Source organism: Procambarus clarkii, chromosome 35 (genome assembly GCF_040958095.1).
Source record: "Procambarus clarkii isolate CNS0578487 chromosome 35, FALCON_Pclarkii_2.0, whole genome shotgun sequence".
NCBI lineage: Eukaryota > Metazoa > Arthropoda > Malacostraca > Decapoda > Cambaridae > Procambarus > Procambarus clarkii.
The window spans coordinates 27,816,140-27,839,544 of NC_091184.1; the positions used below are offsets into that span (position 1 = coordinate 27,816,140).

At 40.5% G+C, this 23,405-nt stretch overlaps 1 protein-coding gene and 1 long non-coding RNA gene across 3 annotated transcripts in view; both read left to right on the top strand.

Moving 5' to 3' along the window:
• LOC123768454 (bone morphogenetic protein 10) overlaps window positions 1-14,557 on the top strand; it is a 111,803-nt gene extending 97,246 nt beyond the window's left edge. Inside the window, exons 2-7 of one of the 2 annotated variants that reach the window (XR_006774091.2) lie at window positions 3,317-3,517; window positions 4,997-5,247; window positions 6,067-6,249; window positions 7,160-7,315; window positions 8,044-8,168; window positions 9,919-14,557. Coding sequence is in view for 1 of the 2 variants with exons in the window: in XM_045759006.2 (XP_045614962.2) it covers window positions 3,317-3,517; window positions 4,997-5,247; window positions 6,067-6,249; window positions 7,160-7,310; window positions 8,044-8,168; window positions 9,919-10,149 (1,142 nt within the window). In the remaining variant the exon portion in view is untranslated. The remainder of the gene's footprint in view (window positions 1-3,316; window positions 3,518-4,996; window positions 5,248-6,066; window positions 6,250-7,159; window positions 7,316-8,043; window positions 8,169-9,918) is intronic. The other variant, XM_045759006.2, reaches the window with a different exon arrangement.
• A 6,660-nt stretch (window positions 14,558-21,217) lies between these two features.
• Window positions 21,218-23,247, top strand: LOC138371409 (uncharacterized). Its single transcript, XR_011230446.1, has 3 exons — window positions 21,218-21,342; window positions 22,409-22,629; window positions 23,022-23,247. It is a non-coding gene; the product is annotated as an uncharacterized lncRNA (long non-coding RNA).
• The last annotated feature ends 158 nt before the right edge of the window (window positions 23,248-23,405 follow it).

Below are 23,405 nucleotides of genomic sequence, written 5' to 3' on the forward strand. Positions count from 1 at the left end.
GGTGGGTGGTTGTGGTGGTGGGTGGTTGTGGTGGTGGTGGGTGGCGTTGGTATGCAAGACGCCTCATCATGCACGTGACTGACAGCTCCCAGACGGCAGAGTGACAGCTGCCTCACCGTATCCACCACTGAATGACACTCTGCTCTCTCCCTGACAGTCCTCCTTCACTCCTGTGCACTCTCAGACTGACATATGTGTTTTATATTGTTGCTGGTGTTACCTTTGTTGGTGTGGCCCTTTGTAAATATTTCAGTGCCTTATTTTATTTAATTTTGACCTTGTAACTGTCTTTATTAATTTTATTTTAGTATGTATATGAAGAAATGCAATTGTCATGTTATTTACATGATGGCAACTAACACTAGTGGCCTCTGAGGACAGGAAGCAGGCGGCTTGTCAAAGGTATCCTAGAGGGAATTTGAACGGTATTCAACTTTCTTCAATACAGCTGTATTTTTGAAGATGAGGTTTGTGCTTGGATACAGTAATCCAGGGCGCACCAGAGATGTATAAAGTTTAATAACTACTTTCTTTTCCTTTATTTAAAATCAACTAGATTTACAAAAATAGCTTTATGTGTGTGTACTCACCTAGTTGTGTTTGCGGGGGTTGAGCTCTGGCTCTTTGGTCCCGCTTCTCAACCGTCAATCAACAGGTGTACAGATTCTTGAGCCTATTGGGCTCTATCATATCTACACTTGAAACTGTATATGGAGTCAGCCTCCACCACATCACTGCCAATGCATTCCATTTGTCAACCACTGTGTGTGTTGTGTGTGTGTTGTGTGTGTGTGTGTGTGTGTGTGTGTGTGTGTGTATGTGTGTGTGAACGTAATCATCTGTCACGTGTAAAGTGCTTTTCATTGATGAGCAGGGAAATGACGGCTGGATTAAAGAATATTTGGCCGATGTTCATGAATGGGCGACGTTCAGAGGAAAACATTATTTTGGTCTGACCGAAGCAATGGATTCAGATATATACTGCGCGTCAACCAACACGCCTTTCACTCCGGGTTGCCTTGTCCCAGGAATACCTGATAGTGTAGCCAGTCCTCATAAACAAAGGCCCAAAGTCCATTCCATGCACCCGCCAAAGCCCCCTGTGTTATGAATGAAAAACCAACCCGTCCTCGACTCGAGTCCATTACATCCAGCGGTCGACCCCACAGACGCATTCATAAATGTTTACATGCTGTTCATTCAAAACGGGAATTTTCTCAAGTATAATTTATTATAATATATTAGCATATTGTGCATATATAGGCATTGGTTAAGTTAGGTGTTTAGGTTCTGTTGGCGATTATTTGTATTTGTAGTACGTGGGTGAAGCATTTACAGCATTCCATGGCGGGGGCATGGAATGGACTTTGGGCCTTTGTTTAGAGGTGAGTACGACCTGATGTACAGTGGGCTGATGTACGACCCCACAACTGATTACGTTCGAACACTTCTCCAACAAGTGCTAAGCTGACAACCTCTGTTCGAAGCCGAACACTGTAAATGCCTCACCCACATACTGCAAATAATCGCCAACAGAACCTATACACCTAACCTAACCAATGGCTAAATGTGCACAGTATGCTGATATATATCAAAGGAATTTCTATTCTACCCCAAGTCAAAAATTGTCGTAGTAGAAAATGGTAGCGGCTCGCCAATCTGACATACCTTGTTTTCTGTTTTGGGTCCTCTGGTAGGGTAGAATAAGGGCCACTTTAGTACGACAGTTTCTTGACGCTGGGAACCTTAGGAGGACGGGCTGGTCGGGGGTTGAAAGTCGACCTGCAGGAAGCAACACGGTCGCTCCACCGTCCAGCAGGGTGGGATCCATCCTGCCCAGGGTTCGAACCCAGGCCCTCTAGGGTGTAGGCGAGGAGTCACAATAACGTGGCTAAAGTATGTTGACCACACACTAGAAAGTGAAGGGACGACGACGTTTCGGTCCGTCCTGGACCATTCTCAAGTCGGCCCAGGAACTTGAGAACCATTCTAAAGTTCTCACAATCGACTTGAATGGTCCAGGACGGACCGAAACGTCGTCGTCCCTTCACCTTCTAGTGTGTGGTCTGGTCAACCTCTAGGGTATGAAAAGACTGTATTCAGTACTAAAAACTAGGCTGTGAAACATGTTGCTGGTGAATACTGTGCAAGTTTGTGGAGTTATAATAATGTCCAGATATCCAAATATAATAAGTTACTTCATTTTGAGCTAATGTTTAGTGTTTAAGAAATTGGTGCTCGCTACCTAGAGTACTGCCTACTTTCCTCCTGTCAGATCATTAGGCCAGTACAGTACTCCATGACATGTATTCACTAATGTGTTCTATACATAACAGGCCAATTACACCTGATTAATCTTTGTATGTGCTTCGTCCCCCATTTATCCCCTATGTATCCCCCCTTGTTTTTACCTTTATTGTATTTGTCTTATCACCTGATCCCGTACGGGTATAAATCAACGAGTTTTGTAATTTCTCTTCACTTGAGAATGAACCATGGAGGTTCGAAACGTTGTGCAAATTGTATAAATAAGTGTAATACATTCTATAGTAATTCACTTTTTTTTCTTCACCTTGAAATACGAAAATGAGTTTTGGAGAACTCCTCTTTCGGCTAAGCCCTGATGCTAGGAAAATAGAGGGATAGAAGCCCTAAATGAGAAGATAGTAAATACAGAATATGCAGTCATATTTAATGAGACATACACAATTAAGAGTAGCTGTACCATGATTATATGCTAGTCATTGGATTTATAGATTTACATGCGTGTTTATTTAGAAGAGCCCCGAGTCTTGGAATTCCTTTTGATTTACCCCTTTGATTAAATCCCTTCTAGGGATTTAATCAAAGGGGTAAATCAAAAGGGGTTCCAAGACTTGGGGCTCTTCTAAGAGGTAGGGGTAAACCACATTAGTGAAGGTTTACCCTTCAAAGACTTTGAAGGGTAAAAGACTATCCCTGGAATAGTCTGGAAAGACTATCCCTGGAAAGACTATCCCTGGAAACTCAAACCGTAACTGACCCTATTTTCCGCTTGTTACAACTTGTAATAAAGTTGTTACATCTTGGCTTAACGTGTTTTTGACGTATTAGAACGTTGTTACAACTTGTTACATTGGTTCTTATAACTTGTTAGGTGTTATTATCTTGTTCGAACGTTGTAGCAACGTCGTAGTTTCGCTGTGTGTTTGGCGGGATCTTTGTGAATGCTAAGGTCGTCGTGGCCTCTTTAGCATTTTATGGTAAAATATTATATAGCTCGTTCCACCGTCAGTTGAAACCTAACCACGTCATTGCTACAACTTGTGCTTTACAGAGTCATCACACAAGGGAGGAGAGGCGAGGGTGGAAGGTGGAGGCGACGCAGCACGAGGCAGCGCAGGGGACGCAGCCAGAGGCAGCGGGGTCCGTGTACACACACTGCTCTTCAACGTGACTGTTCCCCGCCGAGAGAGGGTCACCTCCGCCTCCCTCAGGCTCTACGCTCTCATTACCCGGGACCAGTACGCTTATATTGGTGAGAAAACCTGAAGTATGTTGACCAGACCACACACTAGAAGCTGAAGGGACGACGACGTTTCGGTCCGTCCTGGACCATTCTCAAGTCGATCGACTTGAGAATGGTCCAGGACGGACCGAAACGTCGTCGTCCCTTCAGCTTCTAGTGTGTGGTATGGTCAACATACTTCAGCCACGTTATTGTGGCTCATCGCCTGGAGAAAACCTGAAATTCGTACGGGTGTAGGGGCCAGATTCACGAAGCAGTTATGCAAGCACTTACGAACCTGTATGTAAATCTTTTCTCAATCTTTGGCGGCTTTGTTTACAATTATTAAACAGTTAATGAGCTCCGAAGCACCAGGAGGCTGTTTATAACAGTAACAACAGTTGAATGGGAAGTTTTCATGCTTGTAAACTTTTAATAAATGTAATCAAAGGCGTCAAAGATTGAGGAAAGATGTACACGTTCGTAAGTGCTTGCGTAAGTGCTTGCGTAAGTGCTTGCGTGAATCTGGCTCAGCTGGACCTCATTTTTCATTGTATGTCTTTGCGGTTGTAAATATAGATTCACATGACAAAATGTGGGTCCTGGGCATTGTCTAAAGAAGATGGAGGAAAGTTCGAGATTTGAACTTAGGATATACAATTGATCTGTGGCACAGTAGTTACACACTTAGACTCACAAAAGGATGACCCCAAGTTCGATTTCCGAGCAAGACCAGATGTCTGTGCGAGTTTCCTTACCTGCGGGAGTCGGTTTAATTAATATATTAGGAACTTGTACCTGTGGGCGATAGGGAAAAGGTGGCTAGTCACACAATGAGTTAAGGAATTGGTCCCAGTGATCTTATCTTGAGATGATTTTGGGGCTTAGCGTCCCCGCGGCCCGGTCCTCGACCAGGCCTCCTTTTATTTATTTATATACAAGAAGGTACATTGGGTTTGAGAGAATACATAGCAAAGTGTTTACAATCTTGTAAAGCCACTAGTACACGCAGCGTTTCGGGCAGGTCCTTAATCTAACAGATAATTTAAAGTAGGTAAATTCTAGCCTCCTTTTTGTTACACTTCCCCAGAAAGCAGCCCGTAGCAGCTGTGTAACTCTCAGGTACCTATTTACTGTTAGGTGAACAGGCGCATCAGGTGTGAAAGAAACTCTGCCCATTTGTTTCCGCCTCCACCGGGAATCGAACCCGGAATCTCAGGACTACGCTGTCCACTCAGCTGTCAGCAAAAGCAAACTGATACCTGGTTGATACCTAGTTGATGGGGTTCTGGGAGTTCTACTCCAAGCCCGGCCCGAGGCCAGGCTTGACTTGTGAGAGTTTGGTCCACTAGGCTGTTGCTCTGGCTAAGTTAACTGGCTAAGCTAAACTGCATATGCAATGAACTAGGCATTTGTTTGGAGTTCTAGTATTTCCCAGTTACTGGGAAATACTAGAAAGTATTTCTAGTATTTCCCCAGTTACTAGAAAAAAGTATCTCTTTGCTGTAGGTGTGGAGCGTCGGGTCCGCCTGGTGATCGAGACAGAGCGAGGCATCACGCTGGACGACATCACGCCGCAGGGGCTGGTGGTGAGCGACACGGAGAGTGGTGGCGGCGGCCTGGGCACCAGCCGAGGAGGCGTGCAGGTCACGGTGTGCGAGAGAGACATCTACGAGCTGCAGAATGCCTGGGAGACGTTCGACGTCACCTCTGCCGTCAAGTACTGGATGGCTCACCCCTCCGTCCCGCAACTGTTGCAGGTACCAAGACGCACATTTTCTCGCCACCTCTCCCTCGGTCATTCTCTCTTTTCCAAGCTCATCATACACCTTCCTTCCGTTTTCCCTTTTCTAAGCTCACCATACACCTTCCATTTTCCCTTTTCCATAAATTTTTTTTATTTAGTAACACATGTTGAGAAATATTTAAATTCCATATCGCAGTACTCTCCTTATTAAAATGTTGTCATGCAATCTGTAGTACTGTACTGATTCATGTTTATCCAATGAGTTTTGTACTACAGCCTCGCCCAGTACTGTCTAAATATTATAGTTCCATCAGTACTCACCCTTCCACAGTACTACAGATTTGTAGTTATTACAAAAGGTTTCAGAACTTGCCAACATGTTTATTATCAAATCAAAAATTATTTTAAGTATTTGATTTACGTTTCAAAATCACTGCAAGCCCTCAGTGTCTAAAATTATTATGGTTTAAATGAACAAATTCACAAGGGCCGTGACGAGGATTCGAACCTGCGTCCAGGAGCATCCTGGACGCAGTTTAATTATGGTTTAAGATTTGTCCAAAACGACATGCATATTTGTGATGTATAGATACTGATGGATAAAGGGACAAGATACCAACTTGTCACTTTGTCTATCAAAACACATATCAAAACAAATTCTTAAATATTTATGAACAGCTTCCCTCTAAACGCTTCAAGACAGTTTCCTGAGGTCAGTTCAAACACCTCCAAGGATATTCTGTATTCCCTGAACCATTTTTAAAAACAATGTAAAAATAAAGGCCATCTCATAAATTGGTGACCTCTCTAATAACTGGTATTGTGCACACAGATTCACATCGAATCAGTGTTCTCGACGGTCGGGGAAGGTGGGGACATGGACGTGGCGACAGCGCCCCGCACAGACAGCGAGCCCCTCCTCCTCCTCTACTCCTCCACCAGGCACCGCCACCAGGCCCGCAAGGAGCTTGACCTCATGATCTCCCACGAGTATGAGGATCATCCAGAGCATAAGGTGAGCAGCTAGAACTTTGTGGAGGGTTGGCTGTGTGTGTTTGACACGGGGGCGAATCTGGGGTAAGTAGGTGTTTACACCTGGTCTGTATAGGTACAGTAGGTGTTTACACCTGGTCTGTATAGGTATAGTAGGTGTTTACACCTGGTCTGTATAGGTATAGTAGGTGTTTACACCTGGTCTGTATAGGTACAGTAGGTGTTTACACCTGGTCTGTATAGGTACAGTAGGTGTTTACACCTGGTCTGTATAGGTATAGTAGGTGTTTACACCTGGTCTGTATAGGTATAGCAGGTGTTTGCACCTGGTCTGTATAGGTATAGTAGGTGTTTACACCTGGTCTGTGTAGCAAGTGAATGGGAACTTCTGCATGAAAAGTGACATTGTGCACTTTTGTGGCAGGTAACATTAGCTGAGTTTGGGGTAATTTAGCGGGTATTCTGTTTATAATGTGTGTGTATGTAGGGGGGGGGGGCTTGTGTTGGGGGGTGGAGGGTTAGAGGAGATAAAGGGTTCCTGTGTGTGGTAGGTAAGGAAATGTTTGGTTATAGGAATCCATAAGAGAGGCTATGGATTCCAGTTGAGGGACTCGTGTTGATTAACTGCATTAACAAATAAGGGAATACAAAGATTGTGCCTAATTTAAAGAATAAACAGCAAGAGAATTACTTCACATATGATAATGTCATCGGCTGCAAGTCAGGCAGGTAATGACTAGTAGGAAAAATTGAGGGACGAGGCTGATGCTTGGGAATGCAATGAATACAAAAGTAAAAGGTGCAGGACAAATCAGTATCAAATAACATCTCAACTTCCACTCGGTACATAGATTTTAGATACAGTTGGAAGAAACACTTGATAGTGATACTGTACTAGTGTTTTCTTCAAGTTTTTGTCTTGTCGTTTATAGAGGCGAAGGAGACGGCGGTCAATAGAAGACCCTGAGAGATTAAGATCCCGAAGGAATGTAGCAGAGCTGCAGGAAGAAGAAAGCAATGTGATCTGGGAGGGGGAGCTGGATGTTCCTGGACTCCCCACACAAGCTCAAAATCCGTTCGGAGGTAAGGTTAGTGCTGCACCTTCGCTGGCCCAGAGCTTCATCTCCTTTCTTATATGAATGCAATCTCTTATTACCTATTAATCTGTTTATATATAATGTGCTCTTTAAGCTCAGTTGTCCGATCGGGCAGTTATTAGTTTGTGTTGCTCATTTTCCATCAATGGTAGTTACACATTTATTATTATTAACATCTTTATTGACAAAATTAATTACAGTTTTGCCTAATCTGAGGATTTTGATTAGTCTTATTAAAGTGAGGATAATGCTGGTATTCACTGTCACGCAGGACAGAGGGTCATACATAAGACAATAGGTCTAAACTGTAGGCTGAAGCACATATATATCATGGTTACAATCAATGTTTTAATGTATGGAGATGTGAAAACAACTTTCTATTGTTCACTGCACAGGCATAACCAGTACTTGTTCCTGCCACAAATTGTTTCCAGTTTATTATATGTAACACTATACTGCATATACCACATATACTGTTGCTGCATATACCACATACTGTTGGTGCATATACCACATATACTGTTGCCATAATATTTACGCAGAATTGTTACTGTATAGAGGACAGCCTCTTATTAGATTTGTCTTTTCTCGACCTCATAGAATAGAATGGCAATAGGGCCAGTCTTTCAGTTATTGTTTGCTACAGATGTATATAGAACTGTTCACTAAATCTCCAGTAAACAAGGTTCATTTCACCACAATGCTTGGTATCCTTGTAGGTCGTGCCAAAGGGCGCAGGCCACGCAAGAGGAAAGCAAAGAACGGGTGCAAGAAGAAGCCTCTGAGGGTGGATTTCAAGGACATCGGCTGGGACACGTGGATCATCGCCCCGCCCTCATATGAGGTATGAAACATATCATTTCCCTGTAACCAAGTGTTTTACACCAACTTTGATGATGCTGATGATTAAAATAAACACTGAATATAATAATAATAGTAACAGTAACAGCTCTAATACTGTATTAATGTAAAAATATTAAAACTATATTAATTTTTATTTTATTATAGTTCACAATATTTAAGATGAACATCTTGTGTAGTTCAGAACGGCTTAACTAAGTGTTTCGTCGAGGTCACAGACTCTCAAGTAATAGTTTATGGTTGTAGACTTTAAGGCTTAATCTCAAGAGGATTTTTAAGGTCACACTAACTTGCTAACCAACAAGTTTATTTTAATCCTCATGTTCATTTATTCAATATGACCAAACAATTTAAATATACTCTTAAGTTTTATGATCTACTGACTTTAGTTCCCCTGCATCTTTCCATGACATTTATTTTGCTTTTGTTTTGTTTTCCTAACACCAAAAATGCATCTCAGAATACCCATTTGTACAGCTCTGACTCTTAATTTTTTAGTTCTCATTGCATACCAGTTATTTTCATCCAGGTACAGGGGTTAACAGGGGTTAACCCCTGTACCTCTAGTTGTCCATTTTGTTCATCCTTAACCTGTCATCATCATTCTCACTATTTTACACACTACATAGAGAAATGTCTGTCTATAACTTTTATGCTGTAACATGTACACTTCACATTTTAGGTACAATCATGACTTATTTCAAGTCATCTGGTACAGAGTAACTTATCCATGTTTTCAAATGTTCCATACTCATTCAGTGCTCAACCTTCCACTGTATATAATTGTTTCTGCATATGCATCAATTCATGCAGTTTTCCCATATTTCAGCATTTGCACTTGTGTACTTATATCTTCCATCAAGAAACTTCTTGCATTCTTCCCACACCAACAAAACCTAGCATGTTTATATTTGTTTCTTTCATCAGTTTCACATGCAGTATAAACTTTTAAAAATACTTAATCCAAATGCATCTATTTCCTTATTCACCAGAGTTACATGTTCCTATATGTATCATTAATCCCAGTAACTTTTCCACCAGTCTCGTTACATTTTTTAACCTTTTTTGTAAGTAAATTTGTTATCTGTATAATTTTATATAATCTTTGAGGAAGTGTCGTATTCATGGTCCACTGTTTTTTTTATGCTTTACTTTTTCACGAATATTTTACTTGTCAAACTTCCTTTCTTCTCTAGTTTCCTTTAATTTCCATCCACAGAATCCACTTTCCTTATCAGAAAACAGCATTGATTTAAATGTTTAAATTAAAAAGATCAATACCTCATTGATTTAATACAAATAGTATTAAACTAATAAATAATATAACAAATATACAAATATTAACAATTAGTGATGACGCTAATAATAATATTTGAATACAGTATTTCACAAGCAAGCTGCACCAGGTACAGCTAAGACAACAATTGACAAAATATGGTCCATAACACACAGAAATCACACTAACGTGATGTATCCAATGAACAAATCCACAAGGGCCGTGAGGGGGATTCGAACCTGCGTCCGGGAGCATCCCAGACACTGCCTTAATCGACTGAGTTATAACTTTTTTTTTTTAACCCTGTCGTAGCTCAGTCGATTAAGGCAGTGTCTGGGATGCTCCCGGACGCAGGTTCGAATCCCCGTCACGGCTCTTGTGGATTTGTTCAATGGTCCATAACATTTTTCCAAACTTTCACCCAAGACATTCTTGTAACTGAACTCTTCCTCAACAGGCTAATCAGTGCAGCGGCAAGTGCAACTATCCCCTGGCCTCCCACCTGAGCCCGACCAAACACGCCGTGGTGCAGAACCTGGTTCACTCTCTGCATCCAGACCGCACCTCCCGGGCCTGCTGCGTCCCCACTCTCCTGGGTCCCATCTCCCTGCTTTACTTGGAGAACGGCATCACAACATTCAAGTACGACTACGACGACATGGTAGTGCTAGAGTGTGGCTGCAGATAGTGGTGTGTTGGGGGTGGGAGATAAGTAAACATAGTGGTGCTAATGACATTGAGAAACAATGATGGCAGTGATGGTGGTGATATTAGGTGAAACATGATCACTGGTGCTAGCAAGTGACTTCCTAAGTAACAAAAATGAGCCACAGTGACAGATAAGTAAACAAAGGGAGCGTAGTAACAGCCATTAATGACAAATGAGGCAATAAGAGGTGCAACCTCAATGTTGCTGATGACATGCAAATCAGAAATCTTTGACGAGTTAATAAGAAACAAATATATGCAGTGCAGAACACGTTCTTGGTAAAAATAATTTTTTTTCAGGAAAGTCGTGAGTTTCTAGTGAGAGCTCGTTACAGAAGCATTGATTTGATTATAATGTGGAACATTAATGAACTTGTGTGATGTGGAATAATTTCTGAACTGTTATAGATGTGAGTGTATGTGTATATAGTCTTTGATACAGATTTCTATCCCAACTGCATTTTGAAGGAAAATATATATAATTGTCTCAGTGAATAATGGGCAGTATGTAATTAAGTTTATATTGATGTATATTTTCATTTCAAGATAAGAGATGCTTTATTATTATAATTTTAAGAAATACTAACTCTAAAAACGAGCATATACACAACTGCACACACAAATATATTCACAAACTCGGATAAACAGATGTACATTGCCATTGTAAGGTATTAAAATGTTATAGATTTTAAAATATTTAATATATCATTGACGTAATTTGAAACATGGAGACGGAATGTCCTGCCATATGGCAGAGAAAGATGCACGGTCTGAGGGGGACATTCGGAGAAAGCAGTAAATCTAGGCTATCAATCATTTAGTGCGGCAAGAAAGCCACAGTCAAGCTTGCAGTCTGAAGGTAAAACACAATTTTGTAGTCTGTTAGGTTTGATTGACTTTGGTACCTTAAAATTTTGTTTAACAAAGTGGAAATAGTTGAGCAGTGATTAAAAAAAAAATTAAATCCAAACCATGGAGTTTTGAGTCGCTGAGAAGTTCTTGGCTGTGATTAGGCCTAGCATTGTATATTGAAATACTTCAGAATGGCTTACATCTGTCTTAATGATATGCTTGTGCATGCACACCACACTAGTTGACATATATATAAACCCCATGACTGTCATAACTTAATCTTATGCACTCTCTAATATGTGCTTGTAGGGCCACTTTAAACCACTACGCATTTGCAATCATTCCTGCACCTTTTCTTCATTACATACTCTTGATACCATGTACAGTATGTACTACCCCCACCTACCTCAACTAGGTCACTATTCGTAGACTGAAAATGACTCCATTCATCTCTGTTCTAGGTGTTTAGTTTCCACCCATGTCCTTTCATTTTACTCCTACTCATAGTGAGCATTGCTGTTATTCCAACTTGTCACCTTCTATAAGAATCTTGTTTGTGATATTGCCATCATCTCATCTTTATCTCTTCTGGCAAAGCGATGTCCAGATCATTAAGCCACAGGCCTCACCTGTATATTATAAAACACGTGCACAAGCTTTACCTTAAAATATTTGAAACTGGTATAAATGATTTTAATGATAGTATATTTCTTACTGTAAGACTAAACATTATTGACGATTCTATTTATTAATGTCTTATGATGACGGTAATTAATCTTGTTGGAACATTAGGAGGAGTGTGGTACTTGTTAGTGGAAGAACATAGTTGTGTGCTAAGGAATGAGGGATTTAGGTTGAGTACGTGCATATAATCATACCTTAGGTACACCCGAGTGAACCTAAGGTATGATTACCTTAGGTTCACTTAGGGTAAGGTATTCCATGTAGTTACAGGATGAGAGCTAGGCTGGCAGTATCCTGTCTTCCCAATATTGTGTCATATGATGCTTTGAAACTACTGATGGTTTTGGCATCCACTACCTTCTCATCTATATTATTTCATCCGTCAGCCACTCTGCAAAAGAATTTCAGAACAAAAATATTAAATTATCTTTTGCAAACAGTGGTAGACGGAACAAGGGAGAAGGCGGTGGATGCCCAAACCATCAGTAGTTTCAAGGCATCATATGACAGAGTATTAGGAAGATGTGACACCATGAACATAGCTTTCACCTTGTAATTACACCTAAGTAATTACACAGCAGTACCTCGGGTGCAACTGAGCAGGTGCACACAGCAGTACCTCGGGTGCAACTGAGCAGGTGCACACAGCAGTACCTCGGGTGCAACTGAGCAGGTGCACACAGCAGTACCTCGGGTGCAACTGAGCAGGTGCACACAGCAGTACCTCGGGTGCAACTGAGCAGGTGCACACAGCAGTACCTCGGGTGCAACTGAGCAGGTGCACACAGCAGTGCCTCGGGTGCCGTTGGACAGAAGGGAGTCGAGGCTTCAATCTTCCCCCCACATTCACTCTTGAAACCATACAATACACGGTAAATAAACTTGGTCATACTCCTGTAACTTGTATATATATACGTGTATGAATAATTATACTTGTGTATGGACAAATGTGACATGTTACAAATAATTACTAATTTGTAACGAGAGTACACTAGATGTGCAGCAGATGTGGTCTTCAGCATATCATGTTGAATTTGCTACAAGAGCAGTTCAAATGCAATTTACTAATTTCCACAAATGTATTATAATAATTTTCATTTTTTTTAACATTGTAAATTTTGTAAACCTACAAAAAATATCATTTCATCTTGAGATCTGTATAATTTAACAAAGTGCCATTCACAGACCCGAGTTATAACCTCACTTGGAGCAGCCATAAGATCCAAATGTCATGTGCAGGTTCATACTCAATCCAAGCCATGTTCCCTTTGAATTTCTTTATAATTTCTGTTGTCATATGTAATGCACAACTTAATATTTATAAGACAGGAAAACTGCATTGTTTGATAATACCTTGTACATACATAGAGAGGTGTGGGATGACATTAAATTGTACCTGTTAAGTACGCTACTCAGCTCTGGTATAGTCATGTAAAAATTAAGTGTTAAATGTAGTAAAATGCTGTTTTTCTGGTGCGTCCGAAGTGCCTTAACAATGGTGTTAACAAGTTCTAGCCCAACACCCCAGGCCTCCGAGACCCATCCGTAAACTGCCAGGACCATAATCTGACTCATTCTGGAAAGCGAGGGAGACAGGGGATTAAAGATCAGCAAATAAAGTGAGAAAAACATGCCAGAAAACATTGACCTTAAAAGGTGACTGCTTAAGGAAAATTAGGCAACTCGAGGTAAATGATCGTTGCTGCGAGGGTAAATATCCTGACTGTGATGTACTGTACCTGATTGTCACCCAATGGTAGCTCAGCTCACCTGAGGCCCCTAACCTAGCCAGTCACCACTCTTGAGCCGCCCGGGTCAAACCTCCATAAAAAGGGAACAGGGTCAGAACAGTGAGCCACAGGAGACTTGCCAGAAAGGGCGTTTCATAACATTCATCGCTTGTTCTGCAAAGAACCCTTTACTGGATCCCTGAGCATACAATAATGCCTCAATAGGGGAGGCTAGTTTTTACCAAAATACAAAGGCTAATTGGACCAACCTTTGCGTAAAGAATGAAAGGCCGTCAACAGGAGGACTGACTGCCAGGGACTCGAACTTCAAGATCAGTCGTGGTTAAAATGGAAAAGAAATTTGTTAAAGCGGCGAACATCCACACAACCCCAGATTGGGAACAAGTAGCTGGCTGGCTGGCTGGACTGAAGCACCGTGCAGAGGACCTGGTAAAGATGAGCCTTGGCTTAAGGGGAACACACACAGAGCCTCGTCTTGTTCTACCTTGGCAGAGCCTTATGTCTGGAGAAAAGCGTAACCTCGCCTCTTTCTCCTGGTGTCTTAAGTGTTCTATGATTTCCAGCTGGGGTCTGTTGTGTGCACTATCCTATAGTTGCAAAACAAATAAATAAAAAATAAATTTTATTTATTTTGCAGCTATAGGACAGTCCAACAGATTCTGACTGGAAATCATAGAACACTTGAGACAGCCGGAAAAAAAGAGGAGAGGACACGCCCTTCTCCCATATATAAGTGAGAGAGACTGTCATGATAGAACAAGATGAGGTAAAAGTGAGCCAGACTGGATACCGACTCCAGGTAGTTTATGGAAGAGTTTCGGAGGCTTGGTGTACCGAGATAAAAGTTTGGTGTTACCAAAGTTAAGCTTGGGGAAACCACTGAGGCGGATCCCTTCCAGAAACAGGTGATTGTCAGTGTTTGACATCTCTCATTCAAATGTTTTGTAAACAATATATTTTGTATATTAAGATTATATTTAAATACACAGTGAATGCAAGTACAGTATTCTCTTTAAATACTCGGCTATGCCCATTTTATATTTTGTTCATATATTTTATGTACTGGATTTATTAAAATTTGCTCAAGAGCTCCTTTCAAAATGCTATTTTATTTTTCCTTAAATATCGTTTGTCTGCAAGTGCACTAGATTGCTGCAATAAAAATGTACTCAACTAATTATCAATGTCAGTTACATCCCCGTAGATGTTATGACCTATTGTGCCCTATGTAATCTTTCAGTATTACATAGGGCACAATGAACATGAGGATAAAATAAACTTGTTGGTTAGCAAGTTAGTGTGACCTTTTTCAAAATATCTGAAATATCGAAAATTTGACTCCTGAGCGTGATTTTTGAGCTGAATTCTGACTCTCTGCACCTATTTTCATTTTTAAATTACGACTTTTTATACCGAAAATATGCCAATTACTGAAAACATCCATGGGTCATATTTTGCCCAAAACCCCTGCAGTTATCAAAATATCTGAAATGTCTGAAATTTGACTCCAGCGTGATTTTTGAGTCGAATTCTGACTCTCTGCACCTATTTTCATTTTCAAATTATGACTTTTTTTTACCGAAAATATGCTAATTACTGAAAACGGCGATGGGTCATATTTTGCCCAAACCCCCCTGCAGTTTTCAAAATATCTGAAATGTCGGAAATTGCTACTTTTAGCAATTTGAATCTGGCAACCCTGAACCCTGGTCTCAGTGGCGTCCGCTGCCTGGTGGGAGGTGGACGTGTTGCTCCACACTCTTCATTTTTGCACGTGGCTGCTACAGCTGGATATTGTGAATTTGTTCTTGATTGTTGACAGTGCCTTTGAGTGTCGAGGAAATGGCAGAGGCGGTATGCCTAAGTGATAATGAGGAGGACAGAGATGATACCAGGCCGTTTGAAGTAGTAGTGAACAGAAGTAAAAGGCGAAATATTCACAGACAGCGAGACAGTGAGAATGAAATAACAGAGACCAAAAAATGAAACCCTACTCAGCAGGACGCACGAGAAGCAATTTAATAGAAGAGGCTGTTATTTCCCACAACGTGCCAACTGAACTTCCATCAAAGGCTGGAGTGGACGGTTCGTCTGGCTAAGGAGCGTTTTGAATATGAACCATTCAAGGAGGGTGCTCACCGGCCCTACTTAACAGTTGGGACAGAAACACCTAATGACGGATGGGTTTGAGAATATTGTGATTACTCCGGAAGAAGGTATGATACACACCAAGGTCATGGTGTTTAAGTATCCAACTTATTTGGATCCTGATTATCTACTTCACAACAATGATAATGTTGTTTGGGCAAAGAGGAACAGTGTTCGTGGTGAAAAAACAATGCCAGGTTGTTGCCTTGGTAAAGGGTGAGGCTCCAGAAAGAATTTTTGTACAAGGACTAGATTACAGGAAAGTGGCAAAATACATAAACGATTCTTCGCGGCAGGGGATCGTATTCCAGGGACCATAGGATTAAGGACTTGTCCGAAACGCTACGCGCACTAGTGGCTGTACAAGAATGTAACAACTCTTGTATATATCTCAAAAAAAAAAAAATTGAGGAGCCCATATTATGCATGAAGTGTTCTCGTTGGGGACATATGGCATGGAAAGGCCAGTTTGACCCCAGGTGTCGGTTGATTACCTGGTTACCTGGTTGATGGGGTTCTGGGAGTTCTTCTACTCCCCAAGCCCGGCCCGAGGCCAGGCTTGACTGGTGAGAGTTTGGTCCACCAGGCTGTTGCTTGGAGCGGCCCGCAGGCCCACATACCCACCACAGCCCGGTTGGTCCTGCACTCCTTGGAGGAATAAATCTAGTTTCCTCTTGAAGATGTCCACGGTTGTTCCGGCAATATTTCTTATGCTTGCTGGGAGGACGTTGAACAACCGCGGACCTCTGATGTTTATGCAGTGTTCTCTGATTGTGCCTATGACACCTCTGCTCTTCACTGGTTCTATCTCTTCATTTTCTTCCATGTCGTACACTCCAGTACGTTGTTATTTTACTGTGTAGATTTGGTACTTGGCCCTCCAGTATCTTCCAGGTGTATATTATTTTATATCTCTCTCGTCTTCTTTCTAGTGAGTACATCTGGAGGGCTTTGAGACGATCCCAATAATTTAGGTGCTTTATTGCGTCTATGCGTGCCGTATATGTTCTCTGTATTCCCTCTATTTCAGCAATCTCTCCTGCTCTGAAGGGGGAAGTGAGTACTGAGCAGTACTCAAGACGGGACAACACAAGTGACTTGAAGAGTACAACCATTGTGATGGGATCCCTGGATTTGAAAGTTCTCGTAATCCATCCTATCATTTTTCTGGCTGTCGCAATATTTGCTTGGTTATGCTCCTTAAACGTTAGGTCGTCAGACATTATTATTCTCAAATCCTTTACATGCTGTTTACCTACTATGGGTACATTTGATTGTGTTTTGTACTCTGTATTATGTTTAAGGTCCTCATTTTTACCGTACCTGAGTACCTGTATTGTGGTAAGAAACACGACTCGCGAGAGTGTAGAGTCCAGATTAAAAACAACGAAAAAGTCTTGCCATCTTGTTGCAATTGTCGAGGCAGCCACAATGCTGGTTACTATCTATCCCCCATGAAGCCTCATCTGAGAGACTCCAGGACGGGTCCTACAAGCAGGATAGATTTATCCTCGAAGGAAGGAAGGATTGTGCAGCAGGAACATGGAGGAAACAGCCGGAAGCCAACGACAACCCCTATGTGCAATGTGTAGGAGAAAGGAACGGAGACAATTAAGGTGAGCCTAGGGAAAGTAGGAAATGCAGCTGAAAAAATGAAACCTTGTGGAGATAAGGCTCAGGACAATATAGTGAACTCGGAGGTTTGTATTCAAATATTGGAATATCTAAAAAACTAGACAAAAGGATTGAGGCATTAGAAAAATTAGCTATGAAGGGTAGACGGGGTGAAGATGGTGGTGAAACAAAACGTGAAATGAAAAGTGAAACAGGACGTGAAATGGAAAGTGAAACGTGCGTAGAAGAAACTAAGGAAGAACATGGCGTATTGATTATAGAGGATAGTCAGAAAAATGAACTTTCTAGTAATGTTAGCGGTGTTCAACCTTCTGTAGTGACAAATGTTGAAACAAAGGTTAGAGTAAAACGGTATACAGAAATAAAAAAGAAAATAGATATGAATAATATTACCTTTGATGTTAGTAGCTGTTGTGCAAGTGAGGAGAAAGAAAAAATGTTACGGTGTTGGAAGGAAGTTTCTAAGATACTCTCGTATCTCATGGAATGTGACGAACACGGCAAATGTAGTTTTATTATTAATCATGGATGAAAGTAAATTGAGAATATTATCTTGGAACGTTAATGGATTAAAAACTAGAGCGGTGGATGTACACTATTATACTCTTAGAGAGAATATTGCCATAGTAGCACTCCAGGAAACTGGGGATAGTGATGGTAGCATTCTGAGGCTAAATGGCTATAGAAGTTTTCACTTATATGCTGATGGAGGAATTAGGGGAGTCTCATGTTATGTCAAAAGTACCATACTTGCTGAGATAACTGGAATCCCTCAGGGATATAGAGGTATTGAAAGTATTAGTTTGCGGATTCGATTGCAAGACCGAGAGTTAAATTTCATTAATCTATACATTTCTGATAGCTCCCTTGATTTAAGAGACTTGCCAGATTCCTTCTTTTCTGAAGATACTCTTGTGGTAGGGGATTTTAATGCCAGACATCCAGCACTAGGATCATGGGGTAAAGCAAATAGGAATGGTTGCAGATGGTACCAGTTTTGGATGTGTGATAATGGTATGATAGACAGAATACTTAGGAGCTACAAGAATTTTGCCCCAAGAGTGTAACACTTATATGCTGTGCTTACTATATTAACCTGCAATGTTAAATGGGATTCTTGTACTGTATTGTGATTTGTGCATTTGTACTCACTGAATTTGTGCGCCCCTTTAGGGACTTGAAGTGGAGGGGATAGAAATAGCCTAAGCTACTCTATCCCTTTGAGATGTATTTTTTTCCTGTCTCAATAAACATACTTGAACCTGTTGTCTTGCCACTCTTGGCATATTAGTCAAGTAAATTGTACTTAAGAAACTAAACAACTTTATATTTTCATTGCATTTTTATTAATCTGTGAATTGCTTGACAAATAAATGATACATTAAAGGCATTTTATTGCTACATTTACTGTGTTAATGCACCGAGATAGTTTTATCAACTGTCCCATTTTCTTTTATTAAGTTTGCATCATTTTATTTATCCTTCTAGCACACTTTTGTTTTTCCCCTCCCACTGTTTCTTCTCCTTCCCTCCTTTTGTGGTGTTCACCAACACTCGTCACTAACATCTCGAGATCATAAGTAAACCTGTTTTTGTTCTCATTAAAGGATATGGTAATTGAGACGTCTACAGCCCTACGTCGTCCGGTCCAAAGGGAGCAGACAGAAGAAGCAGGTTGTGGCCTGTGTGGAATAATATGTATTTATACAATACAAGATGGAGTATTTGATGGTGCCCGGATCGACCCCAAGAGGTTGCTAGGAGCTCCAGAATGCACATCTGTCATGATATTAATAAAACTGTAGAAACATATAGGACAAATAATAATACAAAATCAATCTTCATTGGGGTTACAATGGGAGCTGTCCTCTCTTAAGCAGGGCAATGGGGACGATCCAAGCCCTCTTATGACAGTCATTAAACCCCCACCATTCAACATGTAAAGTTGGCTGAGGCTAACCCTAAACATCTGGCCTCAGACATAATGTAAAAATTTTATAAATGATATACTTTGTGCGCTTCAGGAATTAGGATTATGGAATCGGCCTCTCGGGCCTGACAGCTGAGAGGACAGTGCTCGGGATTCGTAGTCCTAAGGTTCCGGGTTCGATCCCCGGTGAAGGCGGAAACAGATAAGCATAGTTTCTTTCACCCTGATGAACCTGTTTACCTAGCAGTAAATAGGTACCTGGGAGTTAGACAGCTACGGGTTGCTTCCTGGGTGTAACGAAAAGGAGGCCTAGTTGAGGACCGGGCCGCGGGGACGCTAAGCCCCGAAATTATCTCAAGATAATCTCTGTTATGTCTGCTCCATTGATGTGTGACCAAAATGATGGGAGATGAGCATTGGATGCAAACTTTAATAATTCCAACAAGTGTATTTATTCTGTATGCTTAAAACATTACATGTGTTAACCGACATTTCATATATTATGTTCATATATTATGTATCTATAAACTATCTATACTGTATGTATACCCAGATCAGTGTTATACCTTTTGAAAAGGTTTTATACATGCGACTCATATATTGCATACATACTTTCTGATGTATAATACAAAATATTATCGCGAGATATAATGTATCTTATATTAAACTATGTATCTGCATTTTCTTCAATAAATAAATAAATATTGATTTATGTTATAATTTTCCTCCATATATTGATCAGGAATGAAAATCACTCGAGCCCAAAAGAAGTAAATGAGATTTATAATGGATCTATAAAAAGGCATTTTGACCTCTCTAGGCTGCCTACACCTGGGGCATTGGCGAGGCCATTGTATAAATAGGGGAGTCTACATTAATGCGCATTTTTCAATTAAATGTGCATTTCAAGTCATTTTTAAAATTTTCCAGTAATGACCTTTTCTCGAAAAACGCTTTGAGCGAGTCCATTATTTAATGGGGGAGTCCTTGGCCGAGTCCATTGTATAAATGGGGGGGGGGATCAATGCATTTCAAGACATTTTTAAATTTTTCTAGTAATGACCTTTGCTCGAAAAACGCTTTGAGCGAGTCCATTATTTAATGGGGGAGTCCTTTGCCCATATTGTTTAATTAATAGATTCACTAATAAAGCTTATAATTGTATATGTTATCAAAAAGGCATAGATAAAGTCGTTCTTACGTTTTAGTCACAGAGATTAGATATTAGTAAAGTAAAGTTCATTTTATTCAGGAAAGTACATACACGTAAATAGTCGATTTACAAACATAATATTGGATTTATAGATAGAGCTAGTACATATAATACATAAAGCCACTAGTACGCATAGCGTTTCGGGCATATTAATGAGAGAGGAAAGATATTTATATTTAAACAATTTTTTTTTTTACCGACGCTCTCCCTATTGATGAGAACTACAACCTAATGAAGATAAATGTTAATTTTATGTAGATACTGTAATAAACGAAAGTTTTTAATGTCATCAGAGAAGCAGAAATATAGGCAAATTTTAAATCCCTTGTCATAAATATAACTGAAGTGAAAGCAAAGATATATGCATTTTGATAGTTACAAAGACAGCTCTTTAACACGGGTGGAACACGAACAAGGGGAACTTAGTACCCAAATGAGCCAGAGATATTAGAAAGAATTTTTTCAGTGTCAGAGTAGTTAACAAATGGAATGTATTAAGCAGTGATGTGGTGGAGGCTGACTCCATACACAATTTCAAATGTAGATGTGATAGAGCCCAATAGGCTCAGGAACCTGTACACCTGTTGATTGACGGTTGAGAGTCGGGACCAAAGAACCAAAGCTCAACCCCTGCAAGCACAAATTAGGTGAGTACAACTAGGTGAATACAGCTGAGGGGCGGGACCAAACAGCTGAAGCTCAATTCCCTACGCATAACTAGGCGAGTCCATAGGAATTACCGTTTGTCCTGGCGCCAACTATGTTTTGACAGCAGTACTACTAATGTTCCCACGTTATGTGATGATTGCTATACGGGTCTTACGGTCAGTTGCTCTTCTATATATGTTTATGGACAACGTAGGTGATTTGAGGCAATTTGCGGCCTGAGTGAAATAGTATCCACGCGGTGAGTGATGGAGGAGGATATATACTGCTGTGTACTCGACCAGCGGGTGAGAGGTAAGTTATATCGAACAATTATGGGGAATAGATGGGTTATTTTAAGCGTAGAATGTCAGGTAACCGGTAACTACACAGATGGGGTAGTGTTTTTTTTAAGTCTTTATTTACTAAAGTGGAACATTACATTATGCCTTTAGCTGAACAAGTCTACTGGTGGGGGAAGTAGACGGGTTTTATGGAAGTATTTTACCTAAATATTTGTATTTGGTTAACTAGTTCAGCCGTTACCAGGGAGGGTGTTCCTTTAATCTAATCTAAAAATTCTAGCCGGACAAAGTGATGAAATAAATAAATTGAATAGAACGAAGTGGTTTGCCAGGGTGCTTAACATTTAGTTTTGTTCACTTACTATGCAGCCCATGCTTAAAGAATGCAAGTTTATCATAATGAATTTACCGTAGTTTTACTGCATTTAATATACAGTTTTTACCCTATTTAATTGTCGGGTAAAGGCCGGTCGTGGAAAGTTCCTAATATAGGAAGTTTTAAAGGAAAAGTTTGATTTAACTTCAACGCTTAAGTTAGTGACCAATTAGCTTAGTCTATTGTGAGGAAAGTTACTAGAATCTAACATTGCAAGTGGCATTTCTCTACTCGTTTTGAGAAACATGACTAGATACATGAATCGCATAGTTTTATTACTAAATGTTCATGGATTAGGTTGCATAGTTGAGGAAATAGTGATAAGGTTTGTGATTTTGTGTACCTTGACTTAGGCAGATTTTGATAGTGGCGCAAAATTGATAGGGGCTCGGATCATTGGGAATGCTGACTGAAGTTGATTAGGTCATGGCTATACCAAAGGAAATTAGTATAAATGGGGTTAAGTTGGGAGAAGTGTTGTAAGTAGTGCCTAAAAGATCTCCTTGGACCTCGGTTATTCGCAAGATTATGGTTTAGACTGCAATAGTTACAGAATTGGCAAATAAAAAATACCGATGCCCTATATAGTTTTGTAATGGTTATGACTACCAGATGCAGTTTAATGCTGACACATGTAAGGTTTGGGGGCTAGGTAAAGATGAGATGGTGTAGATTGTTAAGAGTATTAAATTTTTTGCAGGTGGTAAATTCTCCCCGAGCTGGCACTGCTATCCAGCCTGGGATGTTGATGAGTTAGTCTTCAACTGCCTCCCAACATGGTAGTGAGGTCCTGAGCTGACATGCAGTGAGGAACGTGGAAAGCTTCCTGAATTGGCACATGGTATGCCTCCCTTTCAAACCAGCAGCTGGCACAAATGTTCCAGCTAACGTCAGAATAGTGGATGAAGCCCACACTAAAGTGTAAGTGCTACAGTAAATGGACACCCCCCTCCCCTCCCTTTTGACACTGAACAGTTGGGAGGAAGGGGGGGGGGAGAAAGTGTGGCTTATAGTTGTATTGCTACAGAATCTTTTGCCATAAGCCAGTGGCAGTGCCTATTGGCACTTGCTATTCAGAATTTCCCCCTTATTTAGTTAATTAAAAACGTAATGCTGTAGACAAGCTTAACTTTTGAAGGGGGGTGCAAGTGTTGACTTGAAATGACTATAGCTTTGTTTGTAATAAAGATGGGACAAACAGATACTTAGTGTGCCATTTAAAATGGCAACTGTTAAACTGGTGGTACAGGTATGAACAAAATAACATCGCTATGCAAATAACTTTTTAGTAATATTTACTGTTCACATGACAGGTTGTGGAAGGTCCTGGCAACAAAGAGCTGCAGGAAAATACTTGCAGATCTACAGTAAGTAGTGTTGTGTACATTGGAATTAGAGGGTAGAAGTTAATTGCTAAAAACCTATTAAATATTAGGGTATGGAAATTGAATGGGTATGGAAGTCTAGGCTAGTGGGTACCATATCTGCAAGTTTAGTCCTTTCAGGAATGTATTGAATATAATGGTATGTTGAAATTGTGAAAATTGTTATGTGGGGCATTAGATCTTAAACAGCATAGTTGAGGGTGTTTCATTAATAAAATTTTAATGAAATATAAATCTTTAGTTAACATTAAATGTTTGTTAAATAAGCTTTAATCTATAAATGTGTAACACTGTTAAGGGTAATGACGAGTC